The sequence below is a fragment of the Thermobia domestica genome, chromosome 18 (assembly GCF_964235325.1).
Source record: "Thermobia domestica chromosome 18, izTheDome1.hap1.1, whole genome shotgun sequence".
In the NCBI taxonomy this organism is placed as follows: domain Eukaryota; kingdom Metazoa; phylum Arthropoda; class Insecta; order Zygentoma; family Lepismatidae; genus Thermobia; species Thermobia domestica.
Window position 1 is genome coordinate 15,775,866 of NC_137471.1, and position 17,963 is coordinate 15,793,828.

The window sequence follows — 17,963 nt, forward strand, 5'->3', positions numbered from 1 at the left end:
TATTTCGTATTTAATGTCTATGTTTTGTTTATTTCTATCTTAATTTCCTGTATTTTAATAATATTCTGCTTATTTCGTTTATTTTCATCTGTAGAACGCTTTTCCTATCTCCAATCATTCTAAAAACTCTGTCAAAATTTCTTTAAAAATTTTATTCAAAAATTATTCTTCATAAAATTCTTTAGACTTTCAGCCATTTTGATAGAAAATCGTCAAGATTCACTCGGTTTTGGTGCATCATCTTCAATCTTGTCTTGTGTGACGTCAGTAGCACAGATTTACAGAATTATTTATAATTGGTCGCTTTCCTTTGAACTCTGTGATAATTAGCTCATCTTCAATCTTCAGACTGTTACGTCACATTGTTGTCGTACTGTAATGGCGTCAGCCTAAGAAAGCAATCCTCTGTTATCGCCCGTTAGATATTATCGGCATAAAGTAATAAAGAAAGCCGCTCCAGAATGGATTTTTACTACTAAAAGATTTAAAAAGGTTCGATTGCAAAATTTGCGATAATTTTTGTGCTATTTATTGAACGGAACGGAGCGAGTAGCGAGGGGAATTAGTGAAGCGAAGCAGCCCAATGTTGTAATTGTCTGTATGCATTATGGACGAGGTCTGATTTCTGTATGATTGGATCCTGAATTTTTTGGAAGAACCGTGATAGTTAATGGCCTTTTAACTGGTTCAAAATGGACTGTATGTTGTGGAGGATGTGAGTGATAGTTGTTTATTCTGGAACTATGAAATCCATCACAAAATAAATAAGAAAGGTAAACAGGAAACGGGTGCTTGTAAGGACGACATTGGATTCTGCTTGCATACAAACTCATCCGAACTGTAAGTAAGTTTTCTTTATTTCTAAAGTGGTTTCAAGCGAAGTAACTTGGTAGCCTGGATTTATGGATATTTTTCTTTTAACCTCGAAATTCACCAAGTTATCACGTTGGAATATGGTGTTTAGTGAAACATAATAATATAACCATGTCTCCGTAAATTCCTTTCCCGTAGGATCTACACAATTACTGAGACAATATGTGACGGCTTAGGCTTATCTATAAAGGGGGGGGGGGGGAAATAAAAGGTAGAGCAAATACTGACGGAATATACATGCGAGTGTAAAATTTTCATTTAGAGTGACCATCGAAATTCCTGTTATTCAAAGAAAGAAAAATCTTGTGAAAGGCTATATGCATTATTCTGTATTATTGTTGTGATTATTTTTTTATTTGGCTATGCATCATTTGGCTGTACATTTGAACCACGCTAAACAAATAGGATAGGAATGACGTTCTCCAGTATAGAACATATATTCAACATATTCTATTCTTTTAAAGTTTTTTTTTTTTTTTTTAACCTTAACGTATCCGTGAAGTATGAGAAAGAAACCGAAGCTGTACTTTGATAAAAGAAGCACGATGGGTCGTTTTGTCATAAAATTTCCGATAGGGGCAATTGGTTTTCTACACCGTGCGAACATTCATATAACTTTTTTTTTTTTTTTTTTTTGTAACAGAATCTCATTAAAAGAAATGTGGCCTGGACTGCCAACCAAAGCGTTTTTGCGTTATAAAAATAAATTTGTTGGTGTGAGTGTGTAGTGTGAATGTGTCTTAGGTTAGTGTAGGTTAAGGATTTAGTGATTTCATGTGTATGTTTTGTAATAAAATGTGTAGGCAAGAAATAAATAAATATAGAAAAAGGGTGCCTAGTAATTGTAGCTGCTGTGAACAGCTAAAACATAAGATTTTTTTTTTAAATGAAAGATATGAATGCCAATGAGAGGCACTTTCCTTAAGATAGTCGAGAATGAGTAACTATTTAATAAAAGTAATAAATATTGTTAAAAAGTAGGTAATGAAATTGAAAGTCATGAGAGTAGGTGTGCATTTGATATTGTAAAATGGTTGGTCACGAATTGTGACACGCACGGTAAAATGATTCTGTAAAGTGTAATGCGATGTATTGTTGTGCCCCTAAACTCAATGTAAACAGTCTGTATAAAGCTTCGGTAAAACAAGTAAAGCTTCAAGTTGACAGTTATGTTTTATTCCATATAACAGAGATACAGTAGAGTAGAAATTTCATAGTAAAACATGATTTAGTCGAGATCAATAGTGCGTCTTCCTATCAATCCGATAATGAATCATCGAGGGGAAAATGATATGAGTGAAACGTTACGGGGAACCCATCAGTGAATGTCACGAATCCTGAGATTTATTTTTTTTTTTATTTACTTTTCCAAATTTTCGAGTTTATTTATATTTTTTTTCCGTTGCGCAAACTTCATTTAGATAATACACTTGTAGGGCAGGTCTTCTGAGTTCGATCCTTTCTCCCATGACTATGGAGCGAGTGAGTGCATCCCCGGTTGCGAGCTATTCTTCTGTGATGGCCACATAGACTTGTAGCTGGTTAAACTGGTGATATACTCAACCGCACCTTGGTCCCGAGAAAGCGAACATCTGAGAACAACAGTAGACACGAATACACACATACATAACCAAATATATTTACTCACACAGGGTGGGCCAAAATTCAGGTGACGGTCCTGTAACAAAAATGTGTGTTGGACTTCAGGTCCACGTTGCCAATAGATGATGAGTGGGGGTAGGAAAATCTAAAAACACACGTGACTACCACGACCGCCATTTTGAATATCACTTTATTTTTTTAAATTAAAAGGTAGGCATGCGACACATGTTGTAAGACTATTTTTTGATCAGGAATGCAATGCTGCTATTCATTTTATCATGTCACTAACCGTTGATGAATTATGCCTGTTTTATCGTTCCAGATTGCAGTGACTGAACAATGGTGCTGACGACCCAGGAACGTATTCAGATCATTCTGATGTGTGGAAATCGCAGCTTATGTGTGGTGGGTGAGGAATTTAATGCGCTATACCCCGAAAGGGAGCCCATATCTCACAATTGTGTGGCCAAACTCGTCAGGAGATTCCGGAAGACGGATTCTGTGGACGAGACATCGTAGTGGTCGTTCCGAAAACTTCTACAGATGAGGAAACAACAGTCGATGTCCTCACATCCTTCAGTAGAAACCCCTAACATAGCACACAAAGTTTATGTACATTCGGAGGATACGTTCCCCTAGCAACTGGCACCTATATAAGATCAAGCTTCACCAGCATCTTACAGAAGGAGATCCAGACCGTTGGGTGCAGTTTGTAGAATGGGAAACACCACAACTGGCAGCCAATTCAATTTCCCCTTGATCGTGTTACCTGTGGGGCCACCTGAAGTCCTGAGTGATGAGCGCAAGAGTCTTACATGCAAGACCAAGACCAAGACTCTTGGACAAATACCGGTACTGCTTGAATTCTTTAATAGAACCTTTTTTATATATATATATATAAAAGGGAAAACCATTACATCTTTCACTTGAATTTCTTGGCTTCAGTAAAAATGTCGCTGGAGTGAATGTGTTCCCAGTACTTTATGCAATCCGTGTAAGTCGATCTGCTCCCGTAGCATGTATTGTATTGTATTTATTTCGTCCTTTTTCATACATTTAGCACTATATTGCAATGCATATGAAGTGAACACGTCTTTTATATATAAACACAAAATTAAAAAGAACAATAATAACGAAAATTACACACACTAGGTTAATAATTAAGCCTTCCATTCGATAATCATAACAAAGATATGTTCGTGCACAAAAAATTAAAGGCCATGGACAACGGAGTAAGTCCTTCGGGTCCATTAACCCTGTTAGTATAAAGAAAATCGTAGACTCGCAGTAAAATAGCCATTGCATCAATACTGTTTATTAGAAAGTTATGGTTTATAGTTCATTCTTTTCAGCAAGAAACAAGTTTTCTAGAGGTGTTATGTATTGGAACCAGTGGTGTATTTAAAGGGTTGGCTTCCGGGCTTAAGCCCCCCAAATTTCATTTGCTATTTTAAAGTATATGAAATATCTTGCAGAATTTTCACATTTCCAGGAATAAAGTTAGCAAAGCCCCCCGAATCAAAACTGGGGGCGCACGCCACTGATTGGGGCCCATAACGTACTTGAACAGAGAAAATCGACTTGAACAGAATAGATATGAGGGGAAAGCGTTTATTGGTATACAAGCTTTTCCTTCATATATATTCGATCTACCAATACAAAACTTGGTACACATATTTCTCAACCGCTATAGTGTTTTTCGAGATACATTTGGATTGTGTGCTTTTACCCAGGGCCACTCTAGAGGGGTCCAAACTTAATAAGGGGATTTCTGGAGGGAATTTTACCGACATTCTTCCAATTTTCTCTGTTCAAGTAGTTATGGGTCCCAATACCTAGCACCTCTGGAAAGCTTGTTTCATGCTGAAGAGAATGAACTATAAACCATGATTTTCCAATGAACAATGTTTATGCAATAGCTATTTCACTCCGAGTCTACGATTTGCTTTACAGGGTTAATGGGCCCTAGGATCTTAATCCGTTGTCCATGGCACCGAATTGCTTGTGCATCAACATATCTTTATGTTTATCGAATGGAATAGGTTTGATTCAGATGTCCGGATGACACGTTCATGTCCGTTCTTTGTAAATACTAAATGCAATTACTTAAATAAATTATAGACTTAGATTCTTTTCGCAATCTTTTGAAAAATGAGGAAACGTGATCAAACATAATGGGCCTTATGCAGAGTCCTTCTGAAGCTTGATTAGTGCCATACTAAAGAGTTCGACTAACATAGGTTTCGTGCAGTAACCAAGCCTTTAGTATGATGTTAATCATACGTCAAAAAGACTGTGCATAAGGCGTTAAATGTTTTGCAAGCCATAAAAGTATACTGACCTAAAAGTTGGACAGCTCCAGGGCTGTGCCGTGGAAAATCAGCGCCCGAAGCGAGAGTATACGACGGCGCCCCATACATATATTCCAAGCAATTTTCCTATCTTTTTCCTTTTTTCTCCCGATTTTTCGCCCCCTTACTTCGGCGCCCGGGGCCGTCGCCCCACTCGCCCCCAAGGCACGGCCCTGGACAGCTCAAAAAGGCAGGAAAATATTGACTCGCCACCTCTATGCTCATCGTCCGTCTTGTGTGACTGTCCGTTGTTTTCGTCACTAGTGACATTCACTGTATATTGTAATATCCTATGTGATGTCGTAAACAAGCAATTCCACGCATCAATGTTTACAAACACCACCACATGGTTCAACAAGAGGATCTCCCACCAGAGGGACCTATAATCAGATGCAGACGACGGCTTCTGGCCCCTCCCACGGAGCAGAAGACATCGGAGCAGCAGCGCCACCGCCAACCAAAAAGACCCTACAAATTGGATGGACCAGTTATTTCCATTTTATTATTGCATCCCAAAAGTAAAAAATACATGACTTTTGAGCTCAATCATACTAGGAAGGCCTATAAGTTTCAACGCTGCGTAATGGGACACACTTCGTCCGCCGCTGCCCTAAGTATAGCTCTACGATTGCTTTTAGAGGGACTACTACCGCGCATAACAGCCTTTGCGGATGACCTCGTTATAGGGAGCAAAAAATTTGAAACAACAACTGTCAGACTTGGAATTGCTCTTTAAAAGGTTAAGAAAACACGACTTTAGAGCAAACCCGAACAAGACCCATCTATTATACTCGGAATTAGAAGTTTTAGGATTCACAGTTAATGGAAAGGAGATTAAAATATCACCTAAAATTGCCAACAAAATACGCAATTTTAAGGAACCAACCTCTAAACGAACCTTGAAGAGTTTCCTCGGACTATGCTCTTATTTGAGGGCGCATATTAAAGATTTCACGGAAAAGGTGGAACCATTTAAAGTTCTTTTAGACAAAAATTCAAAATTTAAATGAACAACACAGCATGATGAGCTATTTGAAAAACTTAAAACGGATATTATACAAGCTCCATCTTTATTTCATTTTGATCCTACATTGGAAATCCGAGCATATTCAGATGCATCGTCAACCTCCGCAGGCGGCATATTGGCTTGTCATGATAATAAAACCAATCAGGAACGTGTTGTTTCCTATTGTAGTCGACGTTTTACCAAAACTGAGACAAAGGCCTCAACATGGCAAAAAGAACAATATGCACTGATATATGTTCTTCGAAAACTTCGTTATTTCTTACTGAATAGGAAATTTAAATTATTTATAGACGCTAAATGTTTGACTTCACTCACTACCCAGCCGGACAAAGTCGGGAAATTTAGTCGCTATAAAATATTCTTGGCGGATTACAATTTTGAAATACAACACTTTGATACTATAATACAAAGCTTTCTTCAAAATAAAGTTGACGACGCTTTAATAAAACCTGCTTTAGTTAAAGAAATGATTAAACAGAATATAAACCTAAGAGGAACATTAATGGAAAGAGATCTTGGTTTATTTTATCAGTGTTCAAAGGCCTTTTTAATCTCATTCCATGAATCCAAGGCATCTTTAATCTCATCAACTTACTTTTTTAAGTGTGAAGAATTTCAACGTATAATGACGGATACTTTAAATCTTCCCACTAGGACATCGGCAAACTTTACGTTAATATTTAGGAAATTACCAGAGAACTCGAATTTGAATTTCAATTACAATTTTCAAAAGCTACAACGTAATAGTACTTCCATTAATTCCTTGCTCCAACATGAACAAAGCTCTTTGCTGGATAAGATGCCGGAATTTCATCTCTCCACTGCATTCCCATGGACCATATTTGCAATTGCTACTCTCATTATTATATTATTGATTGGACTTGGCATATTTTTATATTTTGTTTATAAACGCCTTATTCATAGCAACGCTTCGTAAACATTTTATTTTATAAAGGATTTTCAATAATAACCAATCGTAATTTGATTTTTTCTTCTTCCAGTATGGAACATCTTTATAATTAGTGTTAATAGCAGCCATTTTAATACTTCTAACTCTTATAATTTTATATATATTATATATCCGTCTTCGCTCCATACCAAAAAAATCCAAAACACATCGCTTAGAAATATCTCCTCCAATTCCGATGGACACATTTGATACCAATAATTTAACTATGGAGCAACCGACATTACACGCTCCGTAGTTTTATTTTAGTTTTGTGTGGAAATTCGACCGACATGAGACGAAACTCTTAATTCTAGTTTTGTATTTCGTACATTCCCACAGATGCCAATGATCTTCTTCGACATGGTTATTTATAATTGACTAATTCTAAATTTTTACACGTGGCAATAAATATAATAGTTTTTGAACTGTTTCTACGATTGTCGCGTTACTCGTATCGAAGGGATATGTTGAGAAATCTCGAACAAGGAGATCATTGGTTTACAGGGAAATAAAAGAGGTATATATAAATAATAATCATTATATAGCAGATTATAAAAGAGTTACGGGTGTTTTCATACCGCCCAACCAGGTGTATGCTAAGCTCGCACCATTTAACTTCCATACTAATCGTTTACGTACCTGGTACTTGAGAAATATACATTTCACGCTCCCAGCATGTGTCACTAGGTATGTACTCTTCGAGGAATTTCTTACACTTCAAAGATATTTTACGTTTTACTGTAATGTGAAGAACGTAAATAGCACATATATCATGTACGACGGCCCGGTCGCAAGTATGTTGCTTTGCATTGCGACACTCATTTGTCTACACCTGCGCAGACGCAGTTAGTCAAGGAGAATGGCGGGTTTGAAAGAAGGCGGCAGTTCATCGTGAGGTATGCACTGATTGCCTTTAATTAATATAAAATAAATTAAGATCATTGTCTACAAAATGTCTGTTTCTTCGAGGAAAGTTAGGTATGAAAGTTCAATGACTATTGTTTTATATATTTGGTAATGTATGTATGTGACGTGTTCTCATTTCATATGTTCTCCATATCATTTGCGCATTCAAACTTTTGCATATTACAGTATATGATGTTCATTAGAATATCAAATCTTGTATAATTGTTATGGATTATAATATAATTAGCCTGCGGCGTGGCTTCACTCTAGCCTTTATAACAGCTGGTAGAGTCGCTAATACTATAACACATGCCTAGCACAGTCCTGGCACATGACAGTAAATGCGTTAAGTACATACCTGGTACGTAATATGCATATGTTAGATACATTCGAAATGTGTCAAGCACGTACTTTCACCATATTCCCTTCATGTGAATTTCACATGATTTCTCTATTCAAGTACCTATAATGTATATTCTGATGTACCGCGAGGAACATTCTTTGAACATGCATAGTATGTACTTGTGTTGGGTGCGATGTAGAATAAAATTTACTCAGCTTTTGTTTCTGAGGAGATTATCCTTCCAGATTCTTAAATCATATGAACAATTCTAAATAATTTCCATATGTTTGCAAAGAAAGAAATCAGCAGTACCTCTAATGTTCTTGTTAACACGAAGATATTATGTATTAAATTACAACAGTTATGGCTTGTGTAATGATATTCTACACTTCCAATTGAAGGCTTTAATAATCATTGGAACATCAATGAAAAACTGTATCTTTTCAAGAAATGAGAATTTTGCTCTTTTCATGTCTTTCCCAAGCTTTTATATCAACAATTATTTCATACTTTCACTTACGAGAAACCATCTTTCTAGGTTGGATTCGAACCTCCGATCTTGGGTTTTATAGCTTCCATTTTTTCCCCACGTTACCGATGGACTATTTCTTTTCACTTGATGTGCTAGTTAGTTTGTTAGTATAGGTAAGATGATAGTTATAAAACTTTGTTATTCGCGGTTTTCGATACAAAGATTCCATGAATTGCTTCATAAATCTGTTAAGCAATGTTTATATACAAATACTGCACCTAACACTTATATCACTTTCATAACAGAAGAAATGTTAAGTGTTGATAATATGATTCGTATGTAGATCTGAGTGCATGAGAACCTTCCTCTTCAATTCAGATCTTCTGTTTCTCACTTAGTAATTTTACACTACTATTGAATAAAAACAATGTGTGAGCACTCTTTCCTATTATCGAAATCTTCAATGAGTCCAAATATATGAAGAAAAAGGAGGTATTTAATAAAACGACATTTACAAATACGTTACTTTGTTCTCATATAGTAGCACTTTTTTTGTGATACGCTACACGGGGGGTGGCGAATGCGAGGGTTTATTGTCTAGTAGTAGACTGATATGTCGTAAAAAGTAGTTCAGAGCATGCAATACTTGGCTGTTATGGCCATAGTTGTTGTTTTGTAATTCTCTCTAGTCACTAGGGTAATGAACGGAAAAGCAGATTGTAATAATTTCTGTAACGAAAAGTAGCTATCAAACACCAAAACGTTGACCACCTCTGTATTGCATCGTAGACCCGTTACTGTCTCTTCTGAACAGATTGAATTGAATTGAAAAAGGCTTTATTCAAGTGGATGAGATTCAGCATATTGCTGCTTTATCACCTAACCCTTGTCAAGGAAATACATTGAGTTATACAAAAAAGATACAATCAGTTAAGTACAAAAGATATGGTGATATACAACAAAAAGTACAGGTGTACATTAAGATGATAAAAAGAAAAAAACTGGCACTTTTAACAAAAAAAACACACACACACAAATACTACAAGTGAAGAATGAAAGAAGCATGAATTTAAAAAATGCATACAAACAGGAAAACGAAAACAAACCGATGAATAACATAGAAACAAAATAAAATATGCTTGTCATTGACATAATGCATGATCATTTTTTTTTTTTTAAGTGTAGCAAGTCAAGTCTGGTTTCATTTACGTGGTTGAGGTGATAGAATACAAATCATAGGTACCTGAACTTAAATTTTGTTGCCTGAGTAAATACATTTTAAACATTTTCTTGAAGGAATTAACTGTTTTAGCTTCTTTTACTACATTTGGTAGAGCATTCCATGACCTTGGGGTTAATATTGAAAATGCCCCAGTGGTTTTCCTGAGTCTGTGATGTGGAATATCAAACGTATTTCTTTGGCGTGTTAAGTGAGTGTGAATAGTTGACCTAGCAGTGAGTTTCTTGTTTAAATACGCGGGACGTGTTGTTTTAAGAATTTTATAAAAGAGACAGCAATAATGCAAATGTCTTCTGGACATTATCAGCATACTATTGTTGTTCAGAATAGGCAAAATATGATCGAAATTTCGTGCATTGTAACAGAAGCGGATTCATGAATTTTGTACCTTTAGAATCAGAATAGCATTGCTTCTTGTAAGAAGTGGGCCATATATAACATCACAATAATCAAAGATAGTATCAGTGTTTGTCGTCAGGAGTAGCTTGGTATCTTTGGACAGACAGTCTCGTATTTTGTACAAGTTTCTTAGTATTCCCAGAGCTTTGAACATTGGGTAGAGACGTGAATATTCATAGAAAGTTTATCATCAATGTGTACTCCAAGACTTTTTACACAAGGTGAATAGCTAATGTTTGAGTCCATTATTCGTTATTCTAATTTTTCAGGAACAATTTTATTCAACTGATTAGCGCATCCTAAGGGATTAATAACAAGGCCGTTATTAATACACCAGTTACTAATAGAATTAAGATCTTGATTGAGGAGTCGAACAATTTGTGGTAAGTCCTGAGGCAAGGCTTTTATAAACAATTGATTGTCGTCTGCGTAACAGTACATCTTTAAATGTTGTACAACAGATACCAAATCTGCAGTATATAAGGTAAACAAAACAGGCTCTAAAATTGAGCCTTGTGGAACACCTCTATCAAGAACAGCAGCTTCAGTAATTTTGTAATGAGAGGAACTACGTAAAGCAACCTGCTGTTTTCTCTTATGTAGATAAGATTCGAGCCATTTTATGGTATTTAATGAAAAGTTATGGTATTTCATTTTTGCTAAGAGAACATCATGCTGGAAAAGGTCAAATGCCTTTGAGAGATCTAATAAAACTAGTATTACCACATATTTGCCATTTAGTGCATGAAGCACATCGTCTTTGATACTTAACAAAGCAGTAGAAGTGCTGTGAAATCTACGAAACCCAGATTGTTCGGATGGAAGTATGCCAGAGCTACCAATATGACATCATTTGCTGAAGCACTAACTTATCAATTAAATTTAAAAGAACTGATAATATGCTTATTGGCCTAAGGTCACTAATTGATTTAATACAAGGCTTCTTTGGTAATGGGAAAACATTAGCTAGTTTCCAGGGATTAGGGAATTTACCATTCGATAAAGAGCAGTTCACAATATTAATTAAGGGAGATGTGATAACAGGTAAAGCTATTTTAAGCATGTGTGGGGTTATTTCATCAAATCCCGTGACATTGAATTTAATGTTAACGATTGCTCTTCTAACTTCATGTTCATGAACAGGTCTTAACATGAGAGGAGTTCCACAATCAGTGCGTTTCAGTGAACTGCACCGATTTATTTATTTATCAAATGTATCTTTCTTGTTACTGAGATTTCGGGAGCCTTAGCAAAATGACGATTTATGAGATCAGGACAATTTAAGTCTTCAGGGAGGTTCAACGATGAACTTTTTCCACTTATTTCCAAATTATGTAACGTCCTCCAAGTGTCTTTATTAGTTTTAGCATTATTTATACAATAGGAAAAATACGCAATCTTTTCTTGTCGAATAACTGCCGTAGTAAAATTACGAAGCTCTTTTGTACTCATCCCAATGTTGCTGCAACTTAGTGCGTTTGAACTTACGGAGCGCACGATCGCGTATTTTCATTAGCAGCTTCGTATTACTAGACACATAAGGCAATTTGTTATTTGAAACCTTTACCATTTTCATCGGCGCATGATGATCGAACAGATGTTTTAAAGAAGTCTGAATAAAATCAATTTTAGCATCTATAGATTCCTGAAATTCAATTTGTTTCCAGTTCAAGGTTTCAGCATTTTGTAGAAATGCATAATAAGTAAATGCATTAAAGTTGTGATAACGAAATATATCAAATTACTTTCTTGGCGGTTTTTTAATGTTCAGGATAGCATGTGTCACCTAGTGATCGAATGATCCAATGGGTGAACTAACGCCACTTGATGCTATCATGTCAATTTTATCGGTAATAATGAGATCGAGTAATGATTAACCGAACTCTGTTATTCTGGTTGGTTTTTAAATGAGTTGGACAAGACCAAACGTATCCAGGATACGGTCCAAATATTTTGTTTCGGCTTTGTCAGAACGAAGTTAATCACAATTAAGGTCGCCTACTATATACAGACAATCAACTTGTGGATATACATGTATAATCAAATCCTTAAGAATATACAATTTGGTGTAGGGGTACTTGGTAGTCTATACATTGATAAGATACCTATTCGTAGCGAATTTATTTTGACCATTACCGTGAGGCATTCTACTTGATCTGAGTTACGTATTTCAACTAGTTTTACGTCAAAATTTTCAAGATAATACATTAAAATCTCCCCAGTATGATGTTCTCTGTCTTGTCGAAGAACGGAGTAACCAGGCATATTAATGAGCCCTGTATCAACAGATATATAAAGCGAGCCTAAGATTGGTTCGACTCATCACTCACATGTCCAACACGCGCAACCAGTCTTAGGAGAACTTACGGAGATGATATGATTTGTCCAACTTTACTTTTAATAAATTAAGGGTTCAGATCATTAACTCCTCACAGTTATAATGACGTAAGCAATATTGAACACCAGGACTAATTGACCCAGGTTAGCTAGGCCTGAATAATGTGAAATGGTTATATAATTAAACAAATTAGTTTTGTATTAATAATTTAATTTTGTCTGCTTGTACAAAACTGGCTTCAGATGAGCTTGGTATCTGAAATTAGTAAATATTACAGTATAAGAAAATTATATATTTTTAAGAATTACAAAATTCTACTATGTTCGATGTTTCTCTGTCTTTTGCTTCATACATAACCTGATGACGTTCATAGTAATCAAATTTAGCTACAGTGTAGGAGTGTCGAATTTAAACATTAAATTTCTATTTTATTGAGTTCGGTCTTAATTACGAGCGACGGTAAGAGGAGAAATTATGCTGATTGTGGAAAAAATTAAATTCGAGATTTAAGCAGATTTACACGTTCCATTTCTCCTACATGTGGAGAAACGGATCGCTGGATAACTCCCGACCGTTCGTCAAGATATACAACTATCCTAGAAATCATGCCGTTCAACGCCTCGAGACTACATTTTAAATTTCTACCTGTCGTAAAGTCCTCTGGGCAAGTTTTTGTAATTTTCTTCAGACACCGAAAAATAACTTATTTTCTGAACGCCCGAAAAAAAATAAGATTTTCTTTAAAATGCTCTAACGATTTTCTTCATGTTTCACATATCAACAATTCATTAACAACCTATAATATATAAGTGATTTTTCAGAAAAATTAAAAAGCGGTATTTTACTTTTGAAGGTCGGTTGATTTATTCAGAATAACTACAGGAATTTTGTTCACATTTCATAAATATGTACTTCACTAATAACATTATACTGAGCCACCGTAATTAGTTTCAAAATCCACAGGAGCTAGTTTACTAATTGGATGAATATTTTGAATGTTTTATATATATTGTGGCAATACTCGTTTTTCAAGTTAATAATTATGTATATTTTCAATTTTATTTTTAATCAATGTTCATGTTGCAAGGATCGCATATTATAAAACATTAAGGTTAAGGTAATTAAGTGTTACGAATCAGATATAATGCAAGCTGCAGAATGTTGTTATTCAAGAGTCAGCATAATGTTGTAAATAGAATGTTAATAAAATGTCTTCGTTGAGAGTCTGGCAATGCAGGAAGGTAATGCAGACAATGCGTCAATCCGTGCATTAGCCAAATTCTGTACATTGTAAAAAGAGAGACTGTAAGCTTTCACACATTTCACAAAATCACGGATATGAGGAAATTGCTTAGAATCGAGAAATCAGAGTGTGTCGAGAGTTGCAGTTTTTGAGTCTTGACACATGGAAAGAATTTGTTTTTCCAAGTGAAAGGGGGTCGCACGTGCCGTCCAGCAGACGACAGGAGTTGGACCAGGTTGAACAAAACTGGAGGACGAGAGAGCTTCAGGATCAGTCCCCGAGGATAGAGTCTGGTAGATCAGTTCCTAGGAGGATCAGTCTTCGAGAGTCTTGAAACAGCTTTTAGAATCAGCTACAAGTATTTGTTAGTAGTCGTCATGATTAAGTCTTTGCGAGTTTAGTCAAAGATTGCCGGACAGTCAAATGACAGTCAACGGACAGTCATCATAGAATACATTATTCGATCCACGTAGAACGCCATGTCAACATAAGCATTTGGGAGAATTCCGTAACTCAATGCTCGTCCACACCAACCAGTAATTGGGAGCGTCAACTTGGAGCATCTACATCCAACACCGAGGTCATCATTGGAGCATCATCAGAACCATCAGGTATGTGTTACTCTCAATCAGGGCTCAAAGGCTCAATACTCGATCATAGCAATACTCGTCTGGCAAATATTCCGATTATCCGTTATCAACGCATCACAAACACTTGCAGTCATAAAATCTTATTTTGAGAAATATAGTTGTTATTAATCGAATGAAGTTAATGTTTCTTATTTGTATTAATCCCCATTTGGTAAACCTCTCGCATATGAATATAAGTTCATTCCCACTCATTCTAGATGGTGAGTGGAAGGCACTCAGTTTCACTCTAAAAAGCATCCCCAAATCAGGCACAGAGTGACTGGGTTGTCAATATTTCAAAATAAAATGAAATATTTAGTTTTACGTCCCACGGTTATGCCGATTAGGCTAAAGGAGACGGTGATGAATGAAATGGTGGAATGAAAGAAGTGGGAGAAAACGGGAAAACCCGAGGAAACCCACGCACACAATGTTTGTCCGCCACAAAGTTCACTTGGCGGGGGCTGGGATCGAACCCGGGACCCCAAGCACCAGACGTGAACGCTCTGCCACTGAGCCAACGCGGACCCTTATATATATTTCACAAATGCACCATAAAGGAAAAAATGTGAGTCAATTTTTGAAGAAAATGTGGACATCACTGTTTTGTGTTCGTAAGGTAAATGATGTTTTAAAAGCTGTAGAAAAAAGAAACAGATGAACGGAAATATTGTTATATAAAGAAATACACACCTTAGAAATTATATAAGCTGTGTTCTCAATAAGAATTTTGTGTCCTCATCAATGTGTACGGTTTGTCTTACCAAGTATGGAGATGTGGTCCTGTATTTGCGTTTCTAAACTATCTTTCTGCGTAAGCGCTTGCATATTGGATGTAAGGATACGTCCTTCACTTGTGTGAATAAACTTGTGCTTTCTTACTTACGTTTCCGTACTAAACGCTGAGCGACACTCAAAAGTGAAGATATGATCTTTGACCTGTGTACGCTTTTTCTTGTGGAAGTACCCGTTATTAGTACACGCTTTGCAGCAGTAAATGCAAAGATTTAAACTTTTAAATATGTGAATAAGAATCTGCGTTTTTAAGTTACCTTTCGTAGAAACCAGGAATTCAAGTATCTGGCTTTTCCCCTGTGTGTGTAAGCATGTGTTTACTTAAATTACTTTTTTGAATAAATGCTTTACCACACTGAATACAAGAATGTGGTCTTTGACCTGTGTGAATAAAAATGTGCCTCTTTAAACTCCCTTTCTCAGTAAATCCCTTTCCACACTGAACACATGAATGTGGTCTTTCACCTGTGTGAGTAAACATGTGCTTCTTCAAATCCGCCTTTTGAGTAAACGCTTTTCCACAAAGAATGCAATCATATGGCTTTTCGCCCGTATGAGTAAGTATGTGATGCTTCAAACCATCTTCCGTAGTAAACGTTTTGCTACACTTAATGCAATGATGTGGTCTTTCGCCTGTGTGAATAAGCATGTGGGTCTTTAATCTACCTTTTGTTGTAAAACCACTACCACACTCAACGCAAGTATATGGCCTTGCACCAGTATGAGTAAGCAAGTGAGTCTTTAATTTACCTTTCTCAGTAAATCCTTTGCCACACTGAAAACAGATATGTGGTCTTTCCCCAGTATGAATGAGCATGTGTTGATTCAAATGACTGTTTCGAATAAACGTTTTACCACACTGAATGCAAGAATGTCGTCTTTGACCTGTATGAGCAACCATATGGACTGTCAAATTATATTTTTTAGTGAACTCTTTGTCACACTGAAGACAAATATGTCGTCTATCATTTATATGTGTAAACATTTTCGTCTCCAAGTTAGATTCCTGAGTGATCTGATCACGAGGGTATGCGTGTAACGAATATATATCATCACTTGATATCTGAACAAAGGTTTTATATTTTGGGCTAGAAGTACTGAAGTTCGTTTCGTTACACGCAGAATTTGTTATCAAGTCGAAATTTTCGTAAACTGTTCTTCTACATTCATATGAAGAGGTTATATGCGACCTGAAAAATATAAAATACAATGTATTATATGGAGACAAAAATACCATAAGAGCACTAAGAAACGGGCACCGACAGCACAAGATCGTTTGTCAACAAGCAACTGGTGTTCGTTAAAGCGGATAAATATAAAATTACTCGGCGAACCTAAATAAAATATAGCAAATACATTAGTTACAAACGTAAAGCAATTGGAGAGTCTTTTCTATTTTCTAAGCTGTATTTTTGATATGGTTTTCGAATTGCAGAAAAATAGATTTTCTCTGCTAAATAATCATAAACTGACATCATGACCTCTTCGTTATGACATAATTTACAAGATGTTACGAAAAAATATGTTCATATTAGACAGCCTCTGCCCATGGTAGGATAACGACCGGTTATATTGATCGCCTCGGTGAATAGGACGATTGGTACTACAGGAGTATTATAGCAATTTCTGGTGTGGAAACGCTCGCGATTCGATTTTTCCTTCGACAAATCATTTCTTGTTGTATATACTATTCCAGTAGACAATGTGATTTAGGGCTAGAATAAATTTGATTCAACTATCTAGGTGGAGATCTGTAATTATATCATTATTTATTTGCCTCAACTCGCATGGATGATCGTATTCCTTACTTGCTTCGGGACAGAATGCTGTTTTTTAACGAATACAGTATATCTCATTTTTATAAGGGTCGCAGCAAAGGTCGTATATTGACCTATCTTTGTGTAATATGGTCTCCTCTGCTTAATTAAATCGAAATGTCTATGGCAATGATTTTTTTTTTTTTTTTTTTACATTCGCGAAGGCTTTTACTTATTCCCAGTTTCAATCTCACTACACGTTTTCACAAAAAAGTGTACTGATTGATAAATATTTACGCATCACAGTAACTTTCACGCTCTTGAATATCCCTCCCTAGTTAATAATGAAGCTACAGGACATTGCAATGAATGCTGTTCATGGTTCCATTCCACAGCGTGGCAGCATGTCTAAGAGGACGAGCACCATCATTGTATGACGATATCCATGGTTTACTGACTCATTGCCGGGCTCTTGCCACTTTTCGTTTGACTTTTTATTTAGCTTACCTTTCAGTAAACGAAGGTATGAGACTCGCACCTACAGTTTAACGTGGGATCCAAACCACATCCAACCGGGAATCAAGCTCGGGTTTTCCACACCAAAGGCGCGTGCGCTAACGTCTTAACTACGAGGAAGCTTTCTTGTCACTTTTGTCGGAGGTCCTATTGTAGAGTTTTCAATAATTTTGAATTGATTACCTGGCAATAAAATCTCATTAAATTTTCGAAGCGGTAAAACTGGACAAACTTTCGTTCTCTGCAGTGGATTCCCTCATTTAATGGCCACTGCTCTCTCGTCATGAATAAACAAGTGCCTGCAGCATAGGCTATCAAGAAGGGTCAACATTTGAAACCGATACGCTTTCATGATCCCTGAATTTGCAAATTTTTTTGACGAGTTAAACACTTCTTTATTCATATTGAGGGTAACTCGTTATATTTCCGGAGCACTAATACTAAGCGTTAAAACATTATATTTACTGCTCAGCGCTTCGACTTTTGTTTTTCGTGAATCCTGCAACAGATTTTATAGGTTGAA

At 36.2% G+C, this 17,963-nt stretch overlaps 1 protein-coding gene across 1 annotated transcript in view; it reads right to left on the bottom strand.

The window, feature by feature from the left end:
- Window positions 1–14,890: 14,890 nt before the first annotated feature.
- The window catches only part of LOC145675951 (uncharacterized), a 35,857-nt gene continuing 32,784 nt past the window's right edge, over window positions 14,891–17,963 (bottom strand). The window contains exon 6 of the mRNA XM_081746764.1: window positions 14,891–16,357. Within this exon, the coding sequence (XP_081602890.1) occupies window positions 15,445–16,357 (913 nt within the window). The 3' untranslated portion in view covers window positions 14,891–15,444. The remainder of the gene's footprint in view (window positions 16,358–17,963) is intronic.